The sequence below is a fragment of the Hyperolius riggenbachi genome, chromosome 2 (assembly GCF_040937935.1).
Source record: "Hyperolius riggenbachi isolate aHypRig1 chromosome 2, aHypRig1.pri, whole genome shotgun sequence".
In the NCBI taxonomy this organism is placed as follows: domain Eukaryota; kingdom Metazoa; phylum Chordata; class Amphibia; order Anura; family Hyperoliidae; genus Hyperolius; species Hyperolius riggenbachi.
Window position 1 is genome coordinate 226,529,919 of NC_090647.1, and position 24,731 is coordinate 226,554,649.

The 24,731-nt window shown below is 42.1% G+C and overlaps 1 protein-coding gene across 1 annotated transcript in view; it reads right to left on the reverse strand.

The window, feature by feature from the left end:
• Positions 1-24,731, reverse strand: part of LOC137546166 (sodium/hydrogen exchanger 2-like) — a 129,952-nt gene that overhangs the window by 77,815 nt on the left and 27,406 nt on the right. Inside the window, exon 2 of the mRNA XM_068268247.1 lies at positions 19,739-20,202. Within this exon, the coding sequence (XP_068124348.1) occupies positions 19,739-20,202 (464 nt within the window). The remainder of the gene's footprint in view (positions 1-19,738; positions 20,203-24,731) is intronic.

Consider the following 24,731-nt stretch of genomic DNA (forward strand, 5'->3'; position numbering starts at 1 on the left):
TAGTTTACTATATCAGAATTGTCATACATTGTATATTGATACAGACACATTTGCTGGGACTGGGAACCAGAGGGTTGCTTTATCAGAGTTTACTATAACAAAATTTAACTACGGTATATAACTGTTTAATATTTCTCCTTTTCTTCCTTCCTGCTTCTCACACCTTCACTCTCCCTGTCTAGCTGCTCTCTCACCCACTTCAAATAGCCACTGAATGGACTGACGTAAGCTGAATTGAAATCAAGGAATGGCTTGGACACTCCTTAGCCAATAATAAGTGAAAAGATGAGGATGGACATGTAAGGCTGTGTACACACCAACCAATATCTACTCCTGATCACCCAACACTCGTCTGCTGATCAGGTGTGAATTCTGATACATACCAGGCAATCATAAATATTCAATAAATGATTACTCCTTTGTTCACTAGACGATTGGATATGCTGGTAAATATCGATCAGTACTGCACAAGTCACAGCATGTCCAAGTGCAGCCAACCGCTCAATACATACAAAAGCCCATGGGAACTTGTTAAAAACAAAAGATCAGTGAAAAGAACTATTGTACGCATGTGTATGGGGGTTTTGCTTTTCTAACCAATGTATTAAACAGCCTTACAAATACAGCATAGTCGTTAGCGGCGTTCGAATGCCCGACGGCCGACGCAATACAGCGGCAATACATTACCTGATCCGGCCGCTGCGTATCCCCACTGTCACAGCTGCTCCGTCCAGCAGGCTTCACTTCTTCCTGTCCGAACAGGAAGTTTAAACAGTAAAGCCCCCTCTACTGTTTAAACTTCCCCGGACAGAAAGAAGTGAAGCCAGCCGGAACCCGGAGCCCAGCAGGAGAAGGAGCAGCGGGGACAGAGGGGGACTCGCCCCGGCCGGAGCAGGTAATGTATGCGGTGGGGGGAGCAGCAGCAGCACCATCATGCTGAAATCGATTCACAATCTGTTTGCAGTAAAGGCAGCCATACGATCCCTCTCTGATCAGATTCGATCAGAGAGGGATCTATCTGTTGGTCGAATCTGATGGCAAATCGACCAGTGTATGGCCACCTTTAGGCAGGGACTTGTCTGTTGTCGTGCACATTTTCTGCACAGAAAAACGGAGAACTCATGTAAATCAACGGGCTAGTTCACACTTAATGCATTTACACTTGCAGAAAAAAAACCCTGACATCCTGCAGGATAATTCTGCACATTTTGTCAGTTTTCTATATAAATTATATTAGCTGCTGTAAAAAACGGCGGGCGTTTTTCTGCATAAAAAAATACACATGGTGTGCAGAAAACGCATGCAGAAAAACACGTGTTCCATGCCTAGGGGATCAGCTGCTGGTTGAAAGCATATGCTGGAGGTGGAAAGCAAATTCAGGACACCTTCTTACCATGAAGGAATGTAGAGAGTATCCCAATAACCTCAAATCCTAATGCTCGCTGTCTGGATGTAATTCTGGACTCTGCGCAAACCACGTATTACTGCATTAACAATCTCCCGCTAATTCCATCTCTAAAATATCTCCAGAATTTATCCCTTCTTCATAAAAAAGGCTACTAAAAATGTTTATCCATGTTGACAAATGTAACACCTTAGTCTGCTGTGCACCAGAAACAGACTGGCACCTCTCCAGTTCCTATTGAACTCTTACTGCTCATATCATCCACCTCTCCTCCGGCTCCTCTCTGCCAATCCCTCAGTTGACTGCCAATCACACAGAGGATCCAGTTCGAACACCTAACACCATTATAAAAATAGCTCTACACAATCTATCCTTTCCATAATGTCTTCATTATTCCCCAGATACAATCCCTCCCCGAACCTTTGCTCCTCCCTGTTGTCCTCCAGCTTGGTAACATCCTTTCACTCTCACATCCAGGACTTCTCATGAGTTTTACTTCTCCCTTGGAACTCTCTTCCACAGCCTGTACATCATTTTCCAAGCCTGAAAATCTTCAAATGGACCTTTCAAATGCACTTCTTCAAACAAGCTTTTACTTTGTTATAACTAGAATTAGAAGGTTACTGCCGCATCCGCTAAACCCTTGTCTCCTCTCCTGATGTCTCCACCCACTACACACTAGATTGTAAGCTTGTAAGGGCATGGACCTCCCCCTAGTGTTTCCTGTTTCTTTTGTATTTTCTAAATGTACCAGTATTGATTATGTCTCAAACTACACATCAATTATATGTATTTGTACATGTGCGCTGGTTGTCCTGATTGTACAATGTGTTGAACTTACTCATGTATCTATGCTGCCCACTATTGTCTGTTTTATACAATGCACAGCACTGTGAAAGATGCTGGCACTATATCATGACAATATCTCCTATATCATGGCTATTTTCTAATATGACAATAGTAAAAGTTCTTTTTTTCTTGTGATATGTTGTGGGTACAAATATTGCTTGTCTGTTCTGTTGACGGTTTAAGTAGTTTGAAAAACAAGTGTATTCATAGGTTTGGGAACATGTTGTGAAAACAGGTCAGGTGTTGATTCTACAGAAATCAGATCTAATCATCTAACCAGTTCCATGTACAATTATTCCCAGCCCAGGTTCTAGGGATCGAGGCTCAGATAGTAACCTCTCATGAAGTAAAATGTGTTTTGCTGTAAAACAATTGGGCACATTGATGAGTATCAATACGTCACTGCACATGTCACATATTATTATTATTATTATTTAGCATTTATATAGCGCCAACATTTTCCACAGCGCTGTACAGAGTATATCGTCTTGTCACTAACTGTCCCTCAGAGGAGCTCACAATCTAATTCCCTACCATAGTCCTATGTCTATGTATGTATTGTATGAGTTGCAGTCTAGGGCCAATTTAGGGAGGAGCCAATTAACCTATCCGTATGTTTTTGGGATGTGGGAGGAAACCTGAGTACCCGGAGGAAACCCACAGACACGGGGAGAACATACAAACTCCTTGCAGATGTTGACCTGGCTGGGATTCGAACCGGGGACTCAGTGCTGCAAGGCGAGAGCGCTAACCACTACGCCACCGTGCTGCCAATTAATATCAGTAATAATGAATTACCATTATCTTGCATTTGCACAACACTTTATCTTTGCTAGCTGTGGGAGTTCACTGACTAGCATTTGCTGCTATGACGTCATTACATTATTGTATGTTCCCGCAGTAGTGCATGCATATGTTTTATTGTTTTATATAGGTGTTTATTGATCCCTAATATATCTACAATGCTCAGTGTTTTGCCATTATTTGGGCAGTACAATATATTTATTGTCGTCAGCACCGCACCCCCTTCCTTTGATTTTAATAGTTTTTAGTATTTTGAGGGATAAGTCCCTAATTAACTTGTTTGTATCTTCACCAAGTGCATTGTTTTATTTGGCTATATGGATGTCTATGTATACTTTTATGGTGTCATCCACGTCACTATTTTTTTGTATATGCTCTTTGGTTTTCGGTTCACATATTAACCCTTCACTATCACAAACATGACCCATTAATCCTTTACTATACTTCCCCTTCCTGGTACTGTTTATCATCTACTATCCTGATACAGACTGCTGTATTACCTTTCCCTGACTCTAGCCAGCACTTGCAGCATTTGCAGGCGAGACAGCTAACTTGGGCACCGCACTGCGGCAGCAATTTGGGCTAAAGTAGCACTCACTGTGTAAAAGTAGGATCCCCCAATAGCCAGAACCCAAAATTGCAAAAAAAAAAAAAACAACACTGTATCTCAGATGCCAGCAAGTGCTGAACACCAAATTACATGCACAAAGGAAGAAATTAGGCAATCATTAGGGTAATGTATTTGTTATAAAGCCTGAGATTACCTAGATCAGGGAGCAACGTCTTTTGGCTTCTCCCTGCACCCAAATTTCCATGAGTCCTTCTACTATGTATGCTTTTCAGGTGTCCAAAAATGATTCCTGGCTGACTTGTATAGTTATTTCTCAGAAGTAAGTAAAATGAAGAATAAAACAGGTATATTCGCCTTTAAAATTTACCCAAGGCGACGTATGACATGATGAGATAAACAGGTGTAAGTACAGTGCAAAACATATTAATAACCAGGCTGTTTTACTTGTTTTATTTTGTTGCCTGAAAGAGTTAATTTCTTGGCATGGAAGTGACAGCTTTTTTCTTGTCGATACCTTGTTGGGAATATAGTAAACATCACTGACAAGCAAATAACAGCCATAAAGTTTTACTGGCAGAATGTAACTTCTGAGAGCAGAGGAAGTTAAAAAAAAGTCAATAGTTGTATTTTCATTTAGAGACACTTAATAGACTGCCACTGAGCAGAGACAACAAAACATTGAATCTACTTTGTCAATGTTTAAATATAAAATAAAACCATGGTATAGCTAAAGAAAAAGGAATTTTTAGAAGTAGGAGGATAAATACAATTGTTCATCTCATCAGTGTATTTTAACCTCATTTTCACTTTAAATCATTAGCAGTGAATTTCCCTCTTTACTTCCTTTCTACTAGATATGTACATATTTACAATTAGTAGTGCTTCAGCATTCTTGGCATACATATCTTACTGGACAAATACTGTATGAAAGAAATGACATGCAAAGTAGTGGTAATATTTAACTACACAGTTCACAGTCTGTGGACAAGCTGCAGCACCTTTCTAATGCACAGTGCCATGGTTATTAACTGAGTTTGCATTGCACTACTATAGAAACAGTTTACATTTTCTATACAATATATCATGCACAATTGTGGAAAAATACTACAAATTTAAGTATACATACAGTATATCCACTGCATAATACAGCAGTGCTTAAAAGTTTGTGAACCCTTTAAAATGTATATTTTTGCATATTTCTGTTTCTTATTTATGAATGTGACCTAAAACATCATGATTTTCAAATGAGTCATAAAAGCAGATTAAGAAAATCTAGTTGAATAAATGAAACAAAATTTGTTGTATTTGGTTATGTGTTCTGCTGATTGTTGGCTCATGAAAATCAATATTGCTAAAGTGACATAGGCCTTCAGTTGCTTAAACATTACTGTGGGTCTTTGTCCCTGACTATAACAAGAGAGTTGCCACTTCCTGGCAAAGTAACAACGGTCTTAAATTTCTTCCATTTGTACAAAGTCTGCCTTTTGATCAAAGGAGTCCAAACTCTTTAGAGATGGTCTTGTAACCTTTCCCAGCATTTCTGGCATCAACATGTCTTTTTCTAAGGTCATCAGACACCTCTTTGTGGGAGCCATGACACCAGGATTGCTAAAGCATCCGCTTGTTTACTGAAATTCTTAGCTATGCTTATTCTGGGGCAACTTACATATAACCAGTGACTAACGTTCATCTAACTAGCCACAAGATCTGTATAATTCATACAAGTCAGTAATTACAGATATACAGAAAAAAACGCATGATATAATGCATTGTATGTGTAGTACAGATAATTAATAGAGCGTAAGTAGCAAACAAAAGGCTCCCATATCTTTATTTTCAGTTATATAGCTGTTTTCTATAACATTGCATCATTCTCTAATATTTGCAGTTTATAAATCACACTCTGTATTTTAAAATGATGAAACCAAGCAGAGCTAAAGGCCCTTTGAACTTCTGGGCAGAAAAATCTTAATTAAACAAGAAACAGTGAGAGAAGGTTGAGATAAGTGCTTCAAAAAAGAGCACTGCTCTCTGACTAAATTAGTCGGAAAGCTCCCAGAATCTTTTTTACACAGATAACAAGTGAAGTTACTTAACTTTTCCTGTACTGGAAACAATACGAGACTCATATCTGTGCTACTAATGTTCTATTTCTTAGCTGTACTACACATACAAACTATTATATCTTTGGTTTATTTTCACTTCAGATTCCCTTTAAAGAGAACCCGAGGTGGGGTTCTCACAACGAAATCCCCATACAGAGGCTGGGTCTGCCTATAGAGCCCAGCCTCTGTTGCTATTTAGATCGCCCCTAAATTCCCCCTGCGCTCTGGGAGACCTCATAAATCACAGCCGCGCTGTGCGGCTGTGTTTACCTTCATAACGTCGGTCTCCGCTCTCCCCCCCCCCGCCTCCTGCAAAGCTCCGGTCCCCGCCCACGTCCCTTCCCTCCAATCAGTGGGAAGGGAAGGGACGCGGGCAGGGACCGGAGCGATGCAGGAGGCGGGGGAGAGCGGAGACCGACGTTATAAAGGTAAACACAGCCGCACAGCGCGGCTGTGATTTATGAGGTCTCCCAGAGCGCAGGGGGAATTTAGGGGCGATCTTCAAATCAGAAGGAACCCCATTGGTCTGCTAAGGACCAATGGGGCTCCTTGGAGCCCAAATTCAAAGATGCTTCTCAGAGCTCTGAGCTATATAGCTCAGAGCTCTGTCGGGTCCGTGCAGCGCAGACGCGTATGCGGCGGCTGAGCGGTGAGTGACGTCGGGTGCGGCGTAGTTACAATGTAACAAAGTTGTTACATTGTAATAACTTTGTTACATTGTAACTGATAGAACATTTCCGAGGCTATTTCGAGGGATCATTTATTTAAAGGGACAGGTAAGTATTAATGGTTAATTAAGAATATTAAAGGATTTTTTTCGTGGTTATGTTTTTTGTTCAATTAAAATACTTTTTCTAAGTGTTTGTGTGTTTATTTACTTTTAACTCTTAAAGGAAATGGGTAAGGGGTACAAGTACCTCTATACTCATTTCTCCTGGGAGGGGGGGTGGGCATCTGGGGGACCCTTTTTAAAGGGGACTCCCAGATTCCACCATGAACCCTCCTCCCAGGAAATCGCGGCCTCCACCTCCACCGCCCATCGGAGGTGGAGAAGAGCCCCTTGTCCTTGGATTGGACAAGGGCTCGGAGGGGGAGGGGAAAGCTTGGCTGCCCCTCCCCTTCCGAGACACCCCAATCCATGGACCATGCGGGCTGGTATAGTCAGGGTGCGGAGCCCCACGCGGCCGGTGCTCCGCATTCTGGCTATCCCAGCCTGCATGGGGGACAAGGGGTTAAAGAGGTCTGGGAGGGGGGACCCCACGTCGTTTTTTTTTTATATTTCCCACACTCAGAACGAAGTAAGTAAAACTCTTCCCACTTGGGGGAATCTATGAAAATAATACACTATTGTTACCTGTGCAAAAAAAACTGACATTTTCCGCATTTAAAAGACATATTTGCCCTTGAAACTTAAAAATCGATTTTCTCAAAAACTATAAGGTCTTTTTGAAAAAAAAAATTTTTCTCTTATTCCCACTGATCCCCTTAATATACCCTAGGAATTTGGTGTTCCTAAACTTTAAGCAGGCTTTGCTATTAACCGTTAAAGTCGGCGGGTTTTTAAATGTATACATTTTTACTTTGAAACTTTAACATCGATTTTCTCAAAAACTATAAGGTCTTTTTGAAAAAAAAAAATTTCCTCTTATTCCTTCTGATCTCCTTAATATATTCTCCAAATTTGAGGCTCTTAGCATTTAAGGGGGCTTTCCTATTAACCCTTAAAGTCGGCGGCTTTTTTATATTATACGGAGCGTTACGGTTTAACGCGAAATTACGGTAGCGTTTAATGTGAAATTACGGCATGAACAAATACCCATTGTAATGCGAAAAGTACGCGAAAATTACGCTTACGCGAAATTTCGCGAAATCCTTCTTCATTACGATTATGTACTTACGGCCATAATCGTAATTACACTAATTACGCGAAATTTCGCGAAATCGTAATTACGTCATTACGCTCATCTCTATGTGTGACAAACAGTAGGAACAGCCATGACAATATATAATAAGGATGTAATCATTAAGAAGGTATGTGTTAGGCATATTGGTTTCAATACAATGTCCGGATTTTGCTGTAGTGTGAATTATAAAGGAAATATATTTCTTTTTCATAATCTTTATGGTCTGCTGTAGTATGTATTTGTTGTCTATACACTGCATGGACAACACCCATTTCTGACCTGTGAAACTCCTTGACATCTGTTGACTCTCTACTCAGTAACTAAATCACTATCACTACAATCATAAATTCAATAATGCTATAGCGTATTATTCCACAATCTATCTCTGCCATATAACGCCACCCTGATTTCCACTTTCTACTAACCCAACCAATACGTCTGATGTGCACACAACCACAACCACAAGATTTACCTTCCCACATTCCCATATGCAGCACTTCTTATGAGCTTCTGTCCTCCTCTTGAAGTCCCTTACAAAACACAAGTATCACTTTCTGAGGTATATTCACTAAACTGCGGTAAGCAGAAGTCTTACGCATGATGAGTAGAGCGTAATGCATTGCATGCAATGTACTGCATTCTGCTCTACTCATCGTCTGGTAAGACTTTGCGCATGTTATTCTGCTTACTGCAGTTAAAGGGGACCTGAACTCAGAATTTCCTCTTTGCTCTAAAAGATAAACAGCAGCATAATAACCTTTATAGAAAAAAAACATTTATTTGTTGCAACTGATACAACTGATACAAATCCTGCACTAAATTTGCAGTGTGTCTACTTCCTGCTTTCATGGAAGCAGACATATGGTTAACATCTTATTTGTACAAAGTAGCTGCTCAGGATTGCCAATATTCCTGTGCTGACACAGCTGAGAGATCAAATTACAGTTGTGTTTAGTCACAGATGAGGGAGAATTAGACAGACTAAACTCTCTAAATACATACAGGGTGGATTAATTTGTGTTTTCATTGTTTCCTGTGCAAGAGGTCAGGTCCATTTTAAGTGAATCCATCCTCCATCTCTTACAAGCCACCTCTTCAGACAAGCATATACATGTAACCCACCCAGCAGCCAAGTTCTGCATTTTGCAGGATCTGATACTGGAACTTCCAGTCCTCCAGATATACAGCTAATTCATTGTCTTTATTTTTTCCTTCCTATCCCTTTAGATGTTAATCTCACAAAGGCAGGATTCTTCCCCCTTTGTTTTTGTAATTGCCATTGGCTTTGTTAAACACTGATATAGTTATTGCCACATTTATGTTGCATACATTGTCTGTCTGCCAGTGATTGTCACTTTGTATACTTTGTACAGTGCCAAAGAAGATTGTAGTGAGATTGAATTGCTGTATAAATCATTAATATTATTACCATAATAATCATACACTAGATAGATCATGAGTTAAGAAAATATGCTAATTAGTATGTTTAGGCACACAGTGTACAATTGTATTTGCTAAGCACAAAAGGTTTTTCCATCATTTGTATGTAAAGTAAAAAGCACATTTTTGACAACCAAATTAGACTTAATAATTAACAAAATTCTGTACATTTTGAGAAAACTAAAAGGTCCTAAGCTTCTACTTTAATATTTTTTTTTATTACTTTGTATAGCATCCTTCTTTTTCCTAGTACTATACAAAGTAAAGAACAAACATGGGTACGTAATACAAGCAAAGGTGCATTATATCAAGTTCAGACAAATTGTCCCGCTCAAGTGCAGGCCGACCTTCTCTTCTGCCTTCCATAGCAACAGAATGTATCGCTAGCATGTAAAATGGAGTCCTGACCACTGCAGGAGACAGTAATTTGTATGTCTGTATGCATCTTAAAGTGAACCAGAGATGAAGCACCATCATGTATTTTACCATATATATCAGTGGGAACATTACAGAAAACACCTGCCCTGCTTTTTGTTTCACCCTTCACTGCTCAGCCTGCCTGTTATCAGCCCTGATAAAATCCCCGACTGAGCATTCCCACTGATATATATGATAAAATGCATGAGGGTGCTTCATCTCTGGTTCACTTTAAGCCTCTCCTTAAAGGAGGTATCAGGGAAGAAAAGGCAAAATTAGCTTTACTCACCTGGGGCTTTCTCCAGCCCCTTGCAGCCGACTGTCCCACGCCGACCGCTCCGCCCCCGCTGCTGTCCTGGTCTCTGTTCTCGGCATTCAGGCCGCGGGGTCGGCCTTACTGCAGCTGCGCTGTCTGTCAGAAAGCCCCAGGTGAGTAAAGCTAATTTTGACTTTTTTTCCCTGATAACTCCTTTAAGATGTGGATTTGCCTAAAGCTGGCCACACACAACACAGGTTTTTCATTTTGCCCAATTCAATTAGACATTCGATTAGACAAAGGCTTCAATTCATCAAGCATTACCGCATTCGGTAATGCTGAAAACAGCTGACTTAACGGAGAACTTTAGAAAATGTTAATTCATCAAAGCTGTTACCGAATGAGAAGCTGAAATGACACAGCAATGAGATAAATTACCGACATGTGCTCAACAAATGTTAATTCATCAAGGTTCCCACATTCGCTAACACATTCAGTGTTTATCTCAAGCTCTCCCCTGTTGTTACAGGCTTCAAAAGCCTTCTGTGTGAATGTTTTCATGATTAGCAGGAGCAGGCAGCCAATAGAAACAGCCCCTGTTCTCCTGCAAGTGCTGCTGATAGGTCACACAGGCTTCTCCACACAAGCTTTCAGACCCCCCAGGCAGTGAGCAGAGAGAACAGGACAAAAGATATCCCCAGATTCCCTTCGGTGGTGTAACCCTTTCAGGCCCTGTTTGATAATGCAAAGATGCTGGTGGTGAAATCACCAAGCATGGCATTTGTAATGTCTCCAGGAAGTTCATCTACGTTGTGGCAAATAAATAAATAATGTTAAGAGACTGATCGACAGATTCAGAGCAGCAGAGGCGGCATAAATAACAGTAACTATAACACCTTTACATCTAAAGGGATGTCTGGATGCCTTCTATTGTTACCAGCTTGTAACAACACAGGGACATTCCAAGCTGCTCTGCACCACTCTGCTGTTATCGAACAGCCTTTGATGAATTGAAGCCTAGTAGTTCAGTAACTTAACGAACCTCTACCACACATGGGAAAATATTGATGAATTAGCACAGTGAAGTGTAAAATACCGAATGCGGTATTTTAACGACTGGGGTTTTGTTATCGAACACCCTTTGATGAATTGAAGCCAAAATGTCTAAATAGGCAAAAACTGTGTTTTCCATTGACACCACGATCGGCATCACAAGAACCGCAATGTTGGATCTTGATGTTGATTGTTATGTCCGCAGAATGAACAGGCTATCAGCCTGACTTCCTGAATGACTTTAAGGTAACTGATCTGTGAAGCTGCACTCAAGATCTGACATCACCTGCATCATGTCATAAACAGACTAGTTGATTCCAGACTCTTACACATCTAGACACGGGTAAAGTACAAGTTCTTTCTTATTGTAAAAAAATGTGTCATGCAAACAAAAATATTATTATGACTATCCAACTTCGTATCTGATCGCTGTCAAAAGATTAGATAATTAGCATATATTGTAGTGTGTATTGGGTTGAAAGACAACTGATGTACTGATGCTGCAATCAATTCATACTGAAGGCTGAATTATTAATCTTGCCCTTTTTTGGACAGACACGATGATATGGGTGTGCATAAGGGCCTTAAATGCGCAATTGAGTCAGTGCTAATTAAACTTTACAGTTGGCTCACTCCAATACCAAACATCTGATTATTTGTATGGATGAACTTGCAAAAGTGATGGAGATATTAAAAGTCCCCTTAGCAATAACAGAACTGTAGTTGAGACTATAATAATAACAATGCAAACTGTGATTGAAATTGGTAGAGATTGATTCATTCATAAACAGTATATAAATTGCCTTTACAGAAATTTCTATGGAGAACTCAAAATTGTGATCTGAATGAGAAACTCAAAGACAGTCTGAAGCAGGTCATTGAGAGACCTTTGGTTTGGATGCCATATTCAGCTATAATATGGCCAATGACAGCAACACCAGGGGGGTTTTCTTGTCAGGGATTTAATAGGGTGCATTTCACTGCTGAACACCTGAGGCTGGGCGCACACATAACATAACGTGAAAGGCTGCGTTTTATGTCATGTTTTATGTTAATGTTGTGTGCGTTTTTTGTGCGTTTCTACTGCATTTTTGTGCGCTTGTGATGCGTTTTCAAACTGGCGTGCCTTTTAATGCGTTTGCATATACAAAATGCATATGCGTTTTGTATGCGTTTTCCATGCGTTTTCCATGCATTTTTATATTTCCATTTATGCAAATCACTAGGAAGAGAACAGGAAGCGGAAATACAGCAAAAAAATATATATATTTTGGGGGAAAAAACGTATATAAAAATGCATGGGAAACGCATGAAAAACGCATACCATTGCGTTCCTGTTGACTTTCATTATTTGCGTTTTTGCTGCATTTATGAATATCATACAACAAAACCAGCGTTTTTATATGTGTTTTTTCCTGCGGCTCATAGACTTCCATTAGCTTCAAAAACTCAGTGCTTTTCGCAACGCTAGCGTTCCTGCTAAGTGTGCACCTAGCCTGAAGATGAGTGTTAAGATTTCAGCCCCCATGTCTAGATTTGCACTGGGAATAAAAGTGACAAACAGCGTGAAAGTCAGGCTATTTCTTTCAGTTCCTCCTGCAAGGTACTACCAATGTTAAAGTTTACCTGAAGTAAAAAAAAATAAAAAATATTTGCCTCCAAGTTTCCCCAATCTCCTTACGCCCCAGTGTTGCAGCACTGTCTCCCTTTAAAACATACTCAACAAAATTATCAAATATGTTGCTCGTGGTCATGCTCCTGTCCGAGTATAAGCATGGCTGTACTGCGCAGACGTCACTAGGTTTTGCAACTGTGCTGTAGCACAAAGCCACTCATTCATGGCTTTATCCTTCATGCAGCTACTGGGACCTGAGCAGCACTGCCGTGCTCGTACTTGGATGAGAGCGCAGCCACAGAGGTAAACAAGGTTCTGGCCAGCAGCGGAGGGGTCAAGGAGGATCAGATCCAGACTATCCAGAGGCTTACCACTACTTAGTTATCTGCCCTTTAAAAGTTTTTTTCCCTACAGGTTTACTTCAAGAAACACATGGGCTGTTATTCATCAGCAGAAGAGCCCAATGCTAGCTGGCTCTGCCTTTCCAAGCAAAGCCAGGCTGCATGCAAAATAAAGACTTTAAAGAGAAACTCCGACCAAGAATTGAACTTTATCCCAATCAGTAGCTGATACCCACTTTTACATGAAAAATATAATGATTTTCACAAACAGACCATCAGGGGGCGCTGTATGACTGATTTTGTGCTGAAACCCCTCCCACAAGAGGCTCTGGTACCATACGGTACTCTGGGCAAACTGCCACAATGTAACAATGACACACACAGGAAATGGCTGTTTATAGCTGTCTGTTAAAGCCAGAACAGCTACATAATCTGCCCACAGTAACAATGTCACCATGTAATACATGTCAGAATGTGAATCTGGGAGAGGAAAGATTTTACAATGAGCAAACTCTGACTAAATCATGTATACATAATTATTGTAAAAATTAAGCACCTTTTTATATTAAATTATTTTCACTGGAGTTCCTCTTTAAGTGGTATAGAACTCAGCATTTCTTCTTTGCTCTATAAGATTCTTTACAGCAAAAAAAGGTACTACCAGAAAAAACACTGGTAGCAGAACAGCATTCAAACAGTTAAACACAGCACTTACTTCTTCAGTGGCAAGCTTAACTACCTGCGGACCGAGCAAGTGCGAATCTACGTCGGGCAGGGGGCGCTGCGGTCCTGACCGGACGTAAACTCTACGTCCCATTGACCGCACGCCCCTGCCCGTCTCCGCCGCTCGGTCCGCTCTGCCCCCGCCGCTCGTTGCTGCCCTGCCGCCTCTATGACGGCAGAGCACTGTGAGCCGGGCAGGAGCCGGTTTCATTGGCTCCTGGCCCTGTCATTCATGTAAGCCGCTCTCATTGGCTTACATGGAGTGACAGGGTCAGGAGCCAATGTAAGCGGCTCCTAACCGGCGCACAGAGCTCTGCCGTCATAGCGACGGCAGAGAGAGCAGCCTGCGGCGGGGACAGAGCGGCGTGTTCGTCGGGAGCGGCGGATCATTGCGGCGATTCGTCGGGAAGCGGCGATTTACGGGACCAGCACCCTCTGGTCCTTAACCACTTGCCGACCGCCTACTTCATATTGGCGGCGGCAAAGTGGCAGCCCCAGGACCACGTAACGCAGAATGGCGTCAGGTCCTGGGGCACTCTTTGGCCAGGGATCGCGCGCTGGGATGCGCACGCATCCGCCGGCAATAGGCTCCGCCCACCCGCGCCGTCAACCCGCCGGCCAATCGGAAGCGCCGGCGGGTTGTTAACCCGACGATCGCCGGATAGGAAGTGTATAATACGCTTTGTAATGTTTACAAAGTGTATTATACAGGCTGCCTCCTGCCCTGGTGGTCCCAGTGTCCGAGGGACCACCAGGGCAGGCTGCAGCCACCCTAGTCTGCACCCAAACACACTGATCTTCCCCCTCCTGCCCCCTGATCACCCACAGCACCCCTCAAACCCCCCACTGCCCACCCCCCAGACCACTGTTTGCACACAATCACCCCCCTAATCACCCATCAATCACTCCCTGTCACTATCTGTCAACGCTATTTTTTTTTTAGTCCCTAAACTGCCCCCTGCTCCCTCCTGATCACCCCCCCACCCCTCAGATTCTCCCCAGACCCTCCCCCCCCTGTGTACTGTATGCATCTATCCCCCCTGATCACCTGTCAATCACCTGTCAATCACCTGTCAATCACCCGTCAATCACCCCCTGTCACTGCCACCCATCAATCAGCCCCTAACCTGCCCCTTGCGGGCAATCTGATCACCCACCCACACCAATAGATCACCCGCAGATCCGACATCAGATCACCTCCCAAATCCATTGTTTACATCTATTCTCTCCTCTAAACACCCACTAATTACCCATCAATCACCCCCTATCACCACCTGTCACTGTTACCCATCAGATTAGACCCTTGCGGGCACCCAATCACCCGCCCACACGCTCAGATTGCCCTCAAACCCCCCCTTATCGATTCGCCAGTGCATTATTTACATCCGTTCTTCCCTGTAATAACCCACTGATCACCTGTCAATCACCCCCTGTCACTGCCACCCATCAATCACCCCCTGTCACTGCCACCCATCAATCACCCCCTAACCTGCCACTTGCGGGCAATCTGATCACCCACCCACACCAACAGATCGCCCGCAGATCCGACATTAGATCACCTCCCAAGCGCAGTGTTTACATCTATTCTCTCCTCTAAACACCCACTAATTACCCATCAATCACCCCCTATCACCACCTGTCACTGTTACCCATCAGATTAGACCCTAATCTGCCCCTTGCGGGCACCCAATCACCCGCCCACACGCTCAGATTGCCCTCAGACCCCCCCTTATCAATTCGCCAGTGCAATATTTACATCTGTTATTCCCTGTAATAACCCACTGATCACCTGCCAATCACCCATCAATCACCCCCTGTCACTGCCACCCATCAATCACCCCCTGTCACTGCCACCCATCAATCAGCCCCTAACCTGCCCCTTGCGGGCAATCTGATCACCCACCCACACCAATAGATCGCCCGCAGATCCGACATCAGATCACCTCCCAAGTGCAGTGTTTACATCTGTTATCTCCTCTAAACACCCACTAATTACCCATCAATCACCCATCAATCACCCCCTATCACCACCTGTCACTGTTACCCATCAGATTAGACCCTAATCTGCCCCTTGCGGGCACCCAATCACCCGCCCACACCTCAGAACGCCCTCAGACCCCAGTCCTGATCACCTCGCTAGTGCATTGCTTGCATCTATTTCCCCCCTCTAATCACACCTTGAGACACCCATCAATCACCTCCTGTCACCCCCTAGCACACCTACCCATCAGATCAGGCCCTAATTTGCCCCGTGTGGGCTCCTGATCACTCGGCCAAACCCTCAGATCCCCCTCAGACCCCCTTCCGATCACCTCCCCAGTGCATTGATTGCATCTATTTTCCCCTCTAACCGCCCCCTGAGACACCCATCAATCACCTCCTGTCACCCCCCTAGCACTCCTATCCATCAGATCAGGCCCAATACATCCTGTCATCTAAGAGGCCACCCTGCTTATGACCGTTTCCACAAAATTTGCCCCCTCATAGACCACCTGTCATCAAAATTTGCAGATGTTTATACCCCTGAACAGTCATTTTGAGAAATTTGGTTTCCAGACTACTCACAGTTTTGGGCCCGTAAAATGCCAGGGCAGTATAGGAACCCCACAAGTGACCCCATTTTAGAAAGAAGACACCCCAAGGTATTCTGTTAGGTGTATGATGAGTTCATAGAAGATTTTATTTTTTGTCAAAAGTTAGCGGAAATTGGATTTTTATTGTTTTTTTCACAAAGTGTCATTTTTCACTAACTTGTGAAAATCTTCTATGAACTCACCATACCCCTAACGGAATACCTTGGGGTGTCTTCTTTCTAAAATGGGGTCACTTGTGGGGTTCCTATTCTGCCCTGGCATTTTAGGGGCCCTAAACCGTGAGGAGTAGTCTAGAAAACAAATGCCTCAAAATGACCTGTGAATAGGACGTTGGGCCCCTTAGCGCACCTAGGCTGCAAAAAAGTGTCACACATGTAGTATCGCCATACTCAGGAGAAGTAGTATAATGTGTTTTGTGGTGTATTTTTACACATACCCATGCTGGGTGGGAGAAATCTCTCTGTAAATGGACAATTGTGTGTAAAAAAAAATCAAAAATGTGTCATTTACAGAGATATTTCTCCCACCCAGCATGGTTATATGTAAAAATACACCACAAAACACATTATACTACTTCTTCTGAGTACGGCGATACCACATGTGTGACACTTTTTTGCAGCCTAACTGTGCTAAGGGGCCCAAAGTCCAATGAGTACCTTTAGGATTTCACAGGTCATTTTGAGACATTTGGGTTCAAGACTACTCCTCACGGTTTAGGGCCCCTAAAATGCCAGGGCAGTATTGGAACCCCACAAATGACCCCATTCTAGAAAGAAGACACCCCAAGGTATTCCGTTAGGAGTATGGTGAGTTCATAGAAGATTTTATTTTTTTGTCACAAGTTAGCGGAAATTGATATGTATTGTTTTTTTTTCACAAAGTGTCATTTTCCGCTAACTTGTGACAAAAAAAAAATCTTCTATGAACTCACCATACTCCTAACAGAATACCTTGGGGTGTCTTCTTTCTAAAATGGGGTCACTTGTGGGGTTCCTATACTGCCCTGGCATTTTAGGGGCCCTAAACCGTGAGGAGTAGTCTAGAATCCAAATGCCTCAAAATTACCTGTGAATAGGACGTTAGGCCCCTTAGCGCACCTAGGTTGCAAAAAAGTGTCACACATGTGGTATCACCGTACTCAGAAGAAGTAGTATAATGTGTTTTGGGGTGTATTTTTATACATACGGATGCTGGGTGGGAGAAATCTCTCTGTAAATGGACAATTGTGTGTAAAAAAAATCAAATAATTGTCATTTACAGAGATATTTCTCCCACCCAGCATGGGTATGTGTAAAAATACACCCCAAAACACATTATACTACTTCTCCTGAGTACGGCGGTACCACATGTGTGGCACTTTTTTGCACCCTAAGTGCGCTAAGGGGCCCAAAGTCCAATGAGTACCTTTAGGATTTCACAGGTCATTTTGCGACATTTGGTTTCAAGACTACTCCTCACGGTTTAGGGCCCCTAAAATGCCAGGGCAGTATAGGAACCCCACAAATGACCCCATTTTAGAAAGAAGACACCCCAAGGTATTCCGTTAGGAGTATGGTGAGTTCATAGAAGATTTTATTTTTTGTCACAAGTTAGCGGAAAATGACACTTTGTGAAAAAAAACAATTAAAATCAATTTCCGCTAACTTGTGACAAAAAAAAAAAAATCTTCTATGAACTCACCATCCTCCTAACGGAATACCTTGGGGTGTCTTCTTTCTAAAATGGGGTAATTTGTGGGCTTCCTATACTGTCCTGGCATTTTAGGGGCCCTAAACCGTGGGGAGTAGTCTTGAAACGAAATTTCTCAAAATGACCTGTGAAATCCTAAAGGTACTCATTGAACTTTGGGCCCCTTAGCGCAGTTAGGGTGCAAAAAAGTGCCACACATGTGGTATCGCCGTACTCAGGAGAAGTAGTATAATGTGTTTTGGGGTGTATTTTTCCACATACCCATGCTGAGTGGGAGAAATATCTCTATAAATAGACAATTGTGTGTAAAAAAAATAAAACAATTGTCATTTACGGAGATATTTCTCCCACCCAGCATGGGTATGTGTAAAAATACACCCCAAAACACATTATACTACTTCTCCTGAGTACGGCAATACCACATGTGTGGCACTTTTTTGCAGCCTAACTGCACTAAGGGGCCCAAAGTCCAATGAGCATCTTTAGGCTTTACAGGGGTGCCTACAATTAGGCACCCCCCAACATGCCAGGACAGTGAACACACCCCACAAATGACCCCATTTTGGAAAGTAGACACTTCAAGGTATTCAGAGAGGAGCACAGTGAGTCCGTGGCAGATTTCATTTTTTTTTGTCGCAAGTTAGAAGAAATGGAAACTTTTTTTTTTTTTTCTTTTTTGTCACAAAGTGTCATTTTCCGCTAACTTGTGACAAAAAATAAAATCTTCTATGAACTCACCATGCCTCTCACTGAATACTTTGGGATGTCTTCTTTCCAAAATGGGGTCATTTGGGGGGTATTTGTACTATCCTGGAATTTTAGCCCCTCATGAAACCTGACAGGTGCGCAGAAAAGTCAGAGATGCTTGAAAATGGGAAAATTCACTTTTGGCACCATAGTTTGTAAACGCTATAACTTTTGCCCAATCCAATAAATATACACTGAATGGTTTTTTTTTTATCAAAGACATGTAGCAGAATAACTTTCGCGCTCAAATGTATAGGAAATTTTACTTTATTTGAAAAATGTCAGCACAGAAAGTTAAAAAAGTCATTTTTTTGACAAAATTCATGTCTTTTTTGATGACTATAATAAAAAGTAAAACTCGCAGCAGCAATCAAATAGCACCAAAAGAAAGCTGTATTAGTGACAAGAAAAGGAGGTAAAATTCATTTAGGTGGTAGGTTGTATGACTGAGCAATAAACCGTGAAAGCTGCAGTGGTCTGAATGGAAAAAAAGGCTCTGGTCCTTAAGGGGTTTTATGACTGCAGTCCTTAAGTGGTTAAGGGGGCAGAGGGTGCTGGTCCAGAAAGGGTTAAGGAAAAAATGGCAAGCTTAAGGTTCATACACACGTGCAACTTTTCCGCCAAACTATTATCCAAACTTGGTCTGTTGGCCTATAGTTGGGCATATGAATGTATGATAAACGACTAGACAAGCGACTGATAACAGGCGGTTTGCCGAACCAACAGGCGTATTGGCCCCTGCGACTATTGGGCTGATATCATGCAGTTGGCTGCGTAGGTACATGTCATTCCAAAGAGTTGTACTTGTTTTGAATGCGGCCATATTGTGCAGTCCATCATTTTGCTTGCATGTACAGTATGTAAATGAGCTAGTCATTCAGTTGCTTGGTGGGTGGAAAGTACAAGTCGTGCAATCGCTTGGCCATGTGGACGGTCATGCGGAAAAGTTGCATGTGAGTACAAACCTTCTTACAGCAAGAAAGAAACATACATTGAAGACCTAACCATCTGGAACGGGCAAGTGCTGTGATATTTAACTGATACATTTTGGCACAACCCTCAGCCTTGGGAATAGCTAATGTCCTTCTCGTGAAAGCACCATTATTTGTGCTCAGCCATTCATTCCCTAGCGCTAATGCTAAAATAAATATGAGACTTTCTCTGAAATAGTCTTTCGGATCATTGTAAAAAGTAAAAATGTGATACTGAAGATTGGTATACTCACCACAGTGACAGCATCATTCAATAACGATTCCCCAAATACTATAACATACAGTTGTTCATTGACGTGGATATTTTCGAAAACGGCAAGAACGGCTACTGGGTCTACAGCTGAGATCAAGCTGCCAAAGAGCAGGCATTGCAGCAATGAAATGTTTAGTAGCCCAAATGCTTCTATCTGACAAATGCCAAAGAGCGATATCCCGATTCCAACAGCATTCCATAGCGTGCCCACCACGGCGTACCAAAATATCGTCCCGACGTTGTCAAAGAAGGGGCGTGTGGGGAGAAAGTATCCCGCATCAAGCACAATTGGAGGGAGCAGATACAAAAAAAAGACATCTGTCTTCATAGCGGGAGGAGACTTCTCATTAACTGCAAAAATAATACCACCAAGAAGCAGTCCAACCAAAATAAGGAGGCAGCTTTCTGGGACTATGGTGGGCAGCCTGTGGTACAGATGGAAACCTGCATGAGACAAAAAGAAAAAAAATGGATTGAAATATATCCATCAAAAGAAGTGTTAAATTGCAACAAACTAGATACTCAATTCTTTTCACGGATAACATTTGGGCATCAGTTATTGTATCTTATAAGTAGAATGTAAGGTAAACCTGAAGTAAAAAACAAAAGATGGTTATCTGACACAGCCGATTTCAGTCATTTCAGCTGAACAAATGATCATGTCTATGGGCACCTTCACTCCAGCGGTCTCCTCGTTGCTAGGAAGTTTGCAGTAGCTTGAAATGATTGCAAGTGCTAAGTAAGCAGTGCAGCAGAGCAGGATCATCCATCATGCAACCTAGGCAGGTGATTGGGGCCTAGCGGGTGCCAAGGGGCCCACCTGTCACCTTCTTTGACCTCTCTCCACTTCAGCTTACCAAAAGGGACTACATGGGGGCCTCAAATCTACTACCTTGCCCAGGGCCCCATTACATCTTAATCCATCTCTGCAGTGCAGTCAGAACTTCTGCCTTGCAGTGGTATTGAAATAGTTTGCTCCTCCTCCTCCTCCCACAATAAGAATAGTTTTAAAGCCCCACTATGTTTGGAGATTTCTGCTGTTTTTTAGCTTATGTAGAAGACAGACATTTCATACGAAGAAGAGTTCCCAGATAATAATGTGACAGTTGTTGATCCCCCGAGTTTATTCTCTGTGTGGGTCTAGTAGATGGCAATGCATTGCCATGATTACAGGGAGTTCCTACACTATTTGCAGGGCTGGATTTACCATAAGACACTGTAGGTACGTGCCTACAGGCGCCTGATGATGGAAAGGCGGCTCACTACCCTCCCCGAGCGCCTCCTTCCCTATGCAGAGTCCCTAACAGAGTGAAAATGAGAGGTTACTCACCGTGCTCTCAGCATTCCACTGACACAATCTCCCTTCAGCCAGGGGCATCTCTAGCTACTTAATACTGAGGTTCCTCTAGCTACCTAGTTCTTGGGAGCACTTCTAGCTACTTAATAGTGAGGATACTTCTGGCTACCTAATACCATGGGACACCTGTAGCTACCTATGACAGGCAAGGGGAGTAAGGGAGAAGTGACAGCTGGACCAGTCAGCACACTTGCAGTGCAGTTTGGTGGGGGTTTGTAGGTTCATGGAGGGCAAAGTGTAGGGTGCCAGGACATCTGTACCTATAGGCTGCTGTGATGTAAATCCAGGCCTGACTATTAAACTACACACTGGGTAATCTTTGGTTATGCTTCTGTTTGGATTCTCCTTCAGTTTCCTCCCACATCCTAAAATAAGTACTAATAGTTGTATTGGCTCTCCCCCAATAACATTAAACCTGACAGAGAAGCAGCTTGATCGGTCAATAAATTTGTAGAGCTCTGATTGGTTGTGATTGCTTCCTGTTTTGTCACATGATCATGCCCAGTAAATGAGAGTCTTATAAATCTATCACCTGATGAAATTGATCACATGCCTCTTTATTAGTTCGCATAGACAATTAGACATGATCATCACTATTAGTTACATGTAAACAAATGTTCAATAATAGACTGTTGGTACTCATTTTTCTATCCATTGCTCAGTTTATACTGTCTGTCTGGATTTGTTACAAGACTGCTTTACAAAGAGATGATGCTCAGACTTGCAATTATCCAACACAAACTCAACTCAAACTCAACATGTCAGTATGCAGAATTAATAATGTTTATTTTGTGACACTAAGATAATTGCTGGAAAATATAGCTAACGATAAACGACATATGCCATTTAATAATATACACAAACCTGTCTGACCATACACCTTAATTTGGTAATTAGAACCAATTAGAGTTTCAGGCAAAGTTCAAATGTTGTTACATTTTCGACATAGGAGCCAACAGTTTCACTGAAATCTACTTGTTATAGTCATAAAGGGTTACAAATTAACCAATATATGGCAGGAGCTTCCTTAAAATGGTGCCTGACCTTAGTTACTGTTAACTTTGCATTAAAGTGGAAACTGAACGGTGGAGAACGTAAGCTCTGGAATGGAATCCCAGCAAATGAATAACTCACAGAGCAGCTATGTCCATATGAATGCAGTGGTAGGGCCTATTTAAGAAATCTGGAGGAATGTGATGTTTTCTCATACTAAAGAGTTGCAATGCCATCTCATCACAGTGTTCAGTATAATGAAAGCTCAAACCTAAGTTCAAGGTATTTATCTACAGTAATCCAGTATTTCCAATAATACAATATTTACAGTGGAATTACACTGCATGAAGTTTGGCACTGGTTCAATGAACAATGTTGTGTATGGTCAGTACTCTGATCTTGAAGTTATACCATCCTGACTTTCCTCCCAGCTAAGAACACTGTCTACATGGCTTCTGTATGTTCTTCTCATGTTTGCTTGGGTTTCATATGATTGGTGAGGTTTAACCCCTTAAAGAGACACTGAAGCGAAAAAAATATATGATATAATGAATTGGTTGTGTACTATGAATAATTACTAGAAGATTAGCAGCAAAGAAAATATTCTTATATTTTTATTTTCAGGTATATAGTGTTTTTTCTAACATTGCATCATTCTCTAATATGTGCAGATTACACAACACTCAGCATTCAAAATGATTCTTTCAGAGCAGTCTGTGAACTAATGACCTCTCCTCTGGCAGAGAAAAAGAAAACAGTTGAAATAATAAAAGTCAGATAACAGCCCTCTCCACGACTTTGAAAGTCGTAGAGCTTAATGGCTTTTTTGCATAGAGATAACAACTGGAGTTTCTTAACTCTTCCTGTACTAAAAACAATTAGACTGATGTGTCTGATCTTAATGTTTTATTTCTTAGCTGTACTACACATACAAATCATAATATCATAATTTTTTTTTTCGCTTCAGTGTCTCTTTAAGGACCACGTGCTTAAACCCCTCTAAAGAACAGGCTATTTTTCACAAATTGGGCCACTGCAGCTTTAAGGCTTCGCAGCAGGCCGCACAACTCAGCACATAAGTGAATCCCCCTCTCCTTTTCTGCCCACGAACAGAGCTTTCTGTTGGTAGGGTCTGATCGCTCCCAGGATGTTTATTTTTGGGGGGGAAATATTTGTTTTATTTTCTAATAAATATGCCTATTTTTGTTTTATTTTTTTTTATCCCTCCCTCCCCCCGCCAGCCAATCACTGTGATCGGCTGTCATAGGCTTCAGTCCACGTGGATGTGGGGAATAATGTAATTTGGCTGCCAGCTATTGCTGCTGGCCGAATTACAGTGTTTTAAAAGTAACTTGCAGCGCTGACAGTTACTCACTGTTCGCCACTATAGCCGTAATTCCTATTACGGTCTATAGTAGTGCCGGCTGCGCCCAAATCTCCTGCGCTGTTTTAACAGCGCTCGTGGCTAGGGATGCAGCTACTGCCTCTTCTATGCAGACACCAGCCTGTATACCCCACAGCATCATACTGCAGCTTCAAGAGGCGGTCCTAAAAAATAGTGCAGACCTCTCAAAACACCCTTCTATGCACAGCAGGCTTTTCTCTACTGCTGGTATCCTACAGGAGATACCTTTCTCTTCATTCCAAGTAAATTACTTATCCTGCCTCTGTGACACGATAAAAGCTTCACAAATGGAATAGGAAATATCATTGCAGTGTTTTAATTAAATTAAGGATATAAATAGGAATAAAGGCACAGTAACTGAATTGTGGGATTGTGCCAGAATGCCAACATCCATTTACTGGAATGTATATCCTCTCATTGTTCAGGTTATTCTGTGTTTATTGCCTCAGTGGAAAAGTGTGGGTTTTCTCCAGAAGCAAGGGAGCTAGTGTTTCATTAGACACATCCTACCTTGTGATCATTGATGTAATGGGTTGAATGATCACAAGTTGCAGTCTTTAAAGTGGGATAAAACTCAGACATAACATTGAATTCTAATGTGTTTTCCTACTTTTTATTACACATACAGTTACCATGTTTGCTTTTGTGCACAAGTAATATTGTCTGTTTACACATTACAAGGTCCCAAAGTACAGTTTATCTGCTCTGAAAGCTGCCATTGCATTTGATCGCATAGCTGCCATATTTATATATTAAAATCTATCTAGTGATCAGCTGCACACATAACAGAAGCAGAGAGAGAGCTCAGTTTCAGCACTTTGCTAATGTTTACTATTTGTAGCAGACAAAGGAAATGTAAACAAAATATAATGTTATCACCTCCTCCGATAGGGCACCAAGCTATCCACTGAAGAAGCAAGTGCTGTGTTTAACTGTTTGAATGCTGTTCTGCTACAAAATCTTTTAGGGCCGGTGCACACCAAAAACCGCTAGCAGATCCGCAAAATGCTAGCAGATTTTGAAACGCTTTTTTTATTTTTCTATGGCGTTTTGCTAGCGTTTTGCGGATTGCTGCTGCGGTTTTCAGTATAGTAGATTTCATATATTGTTACAGTAAAGCTGTTACTGAACAGCTTCTGTAACAAAAACGCCTGTAAAACCGCTCTGAAGTGCCGTTTTTTAGAGCGGTTTGCGTTTTTCCTATACTTAACATTGAGG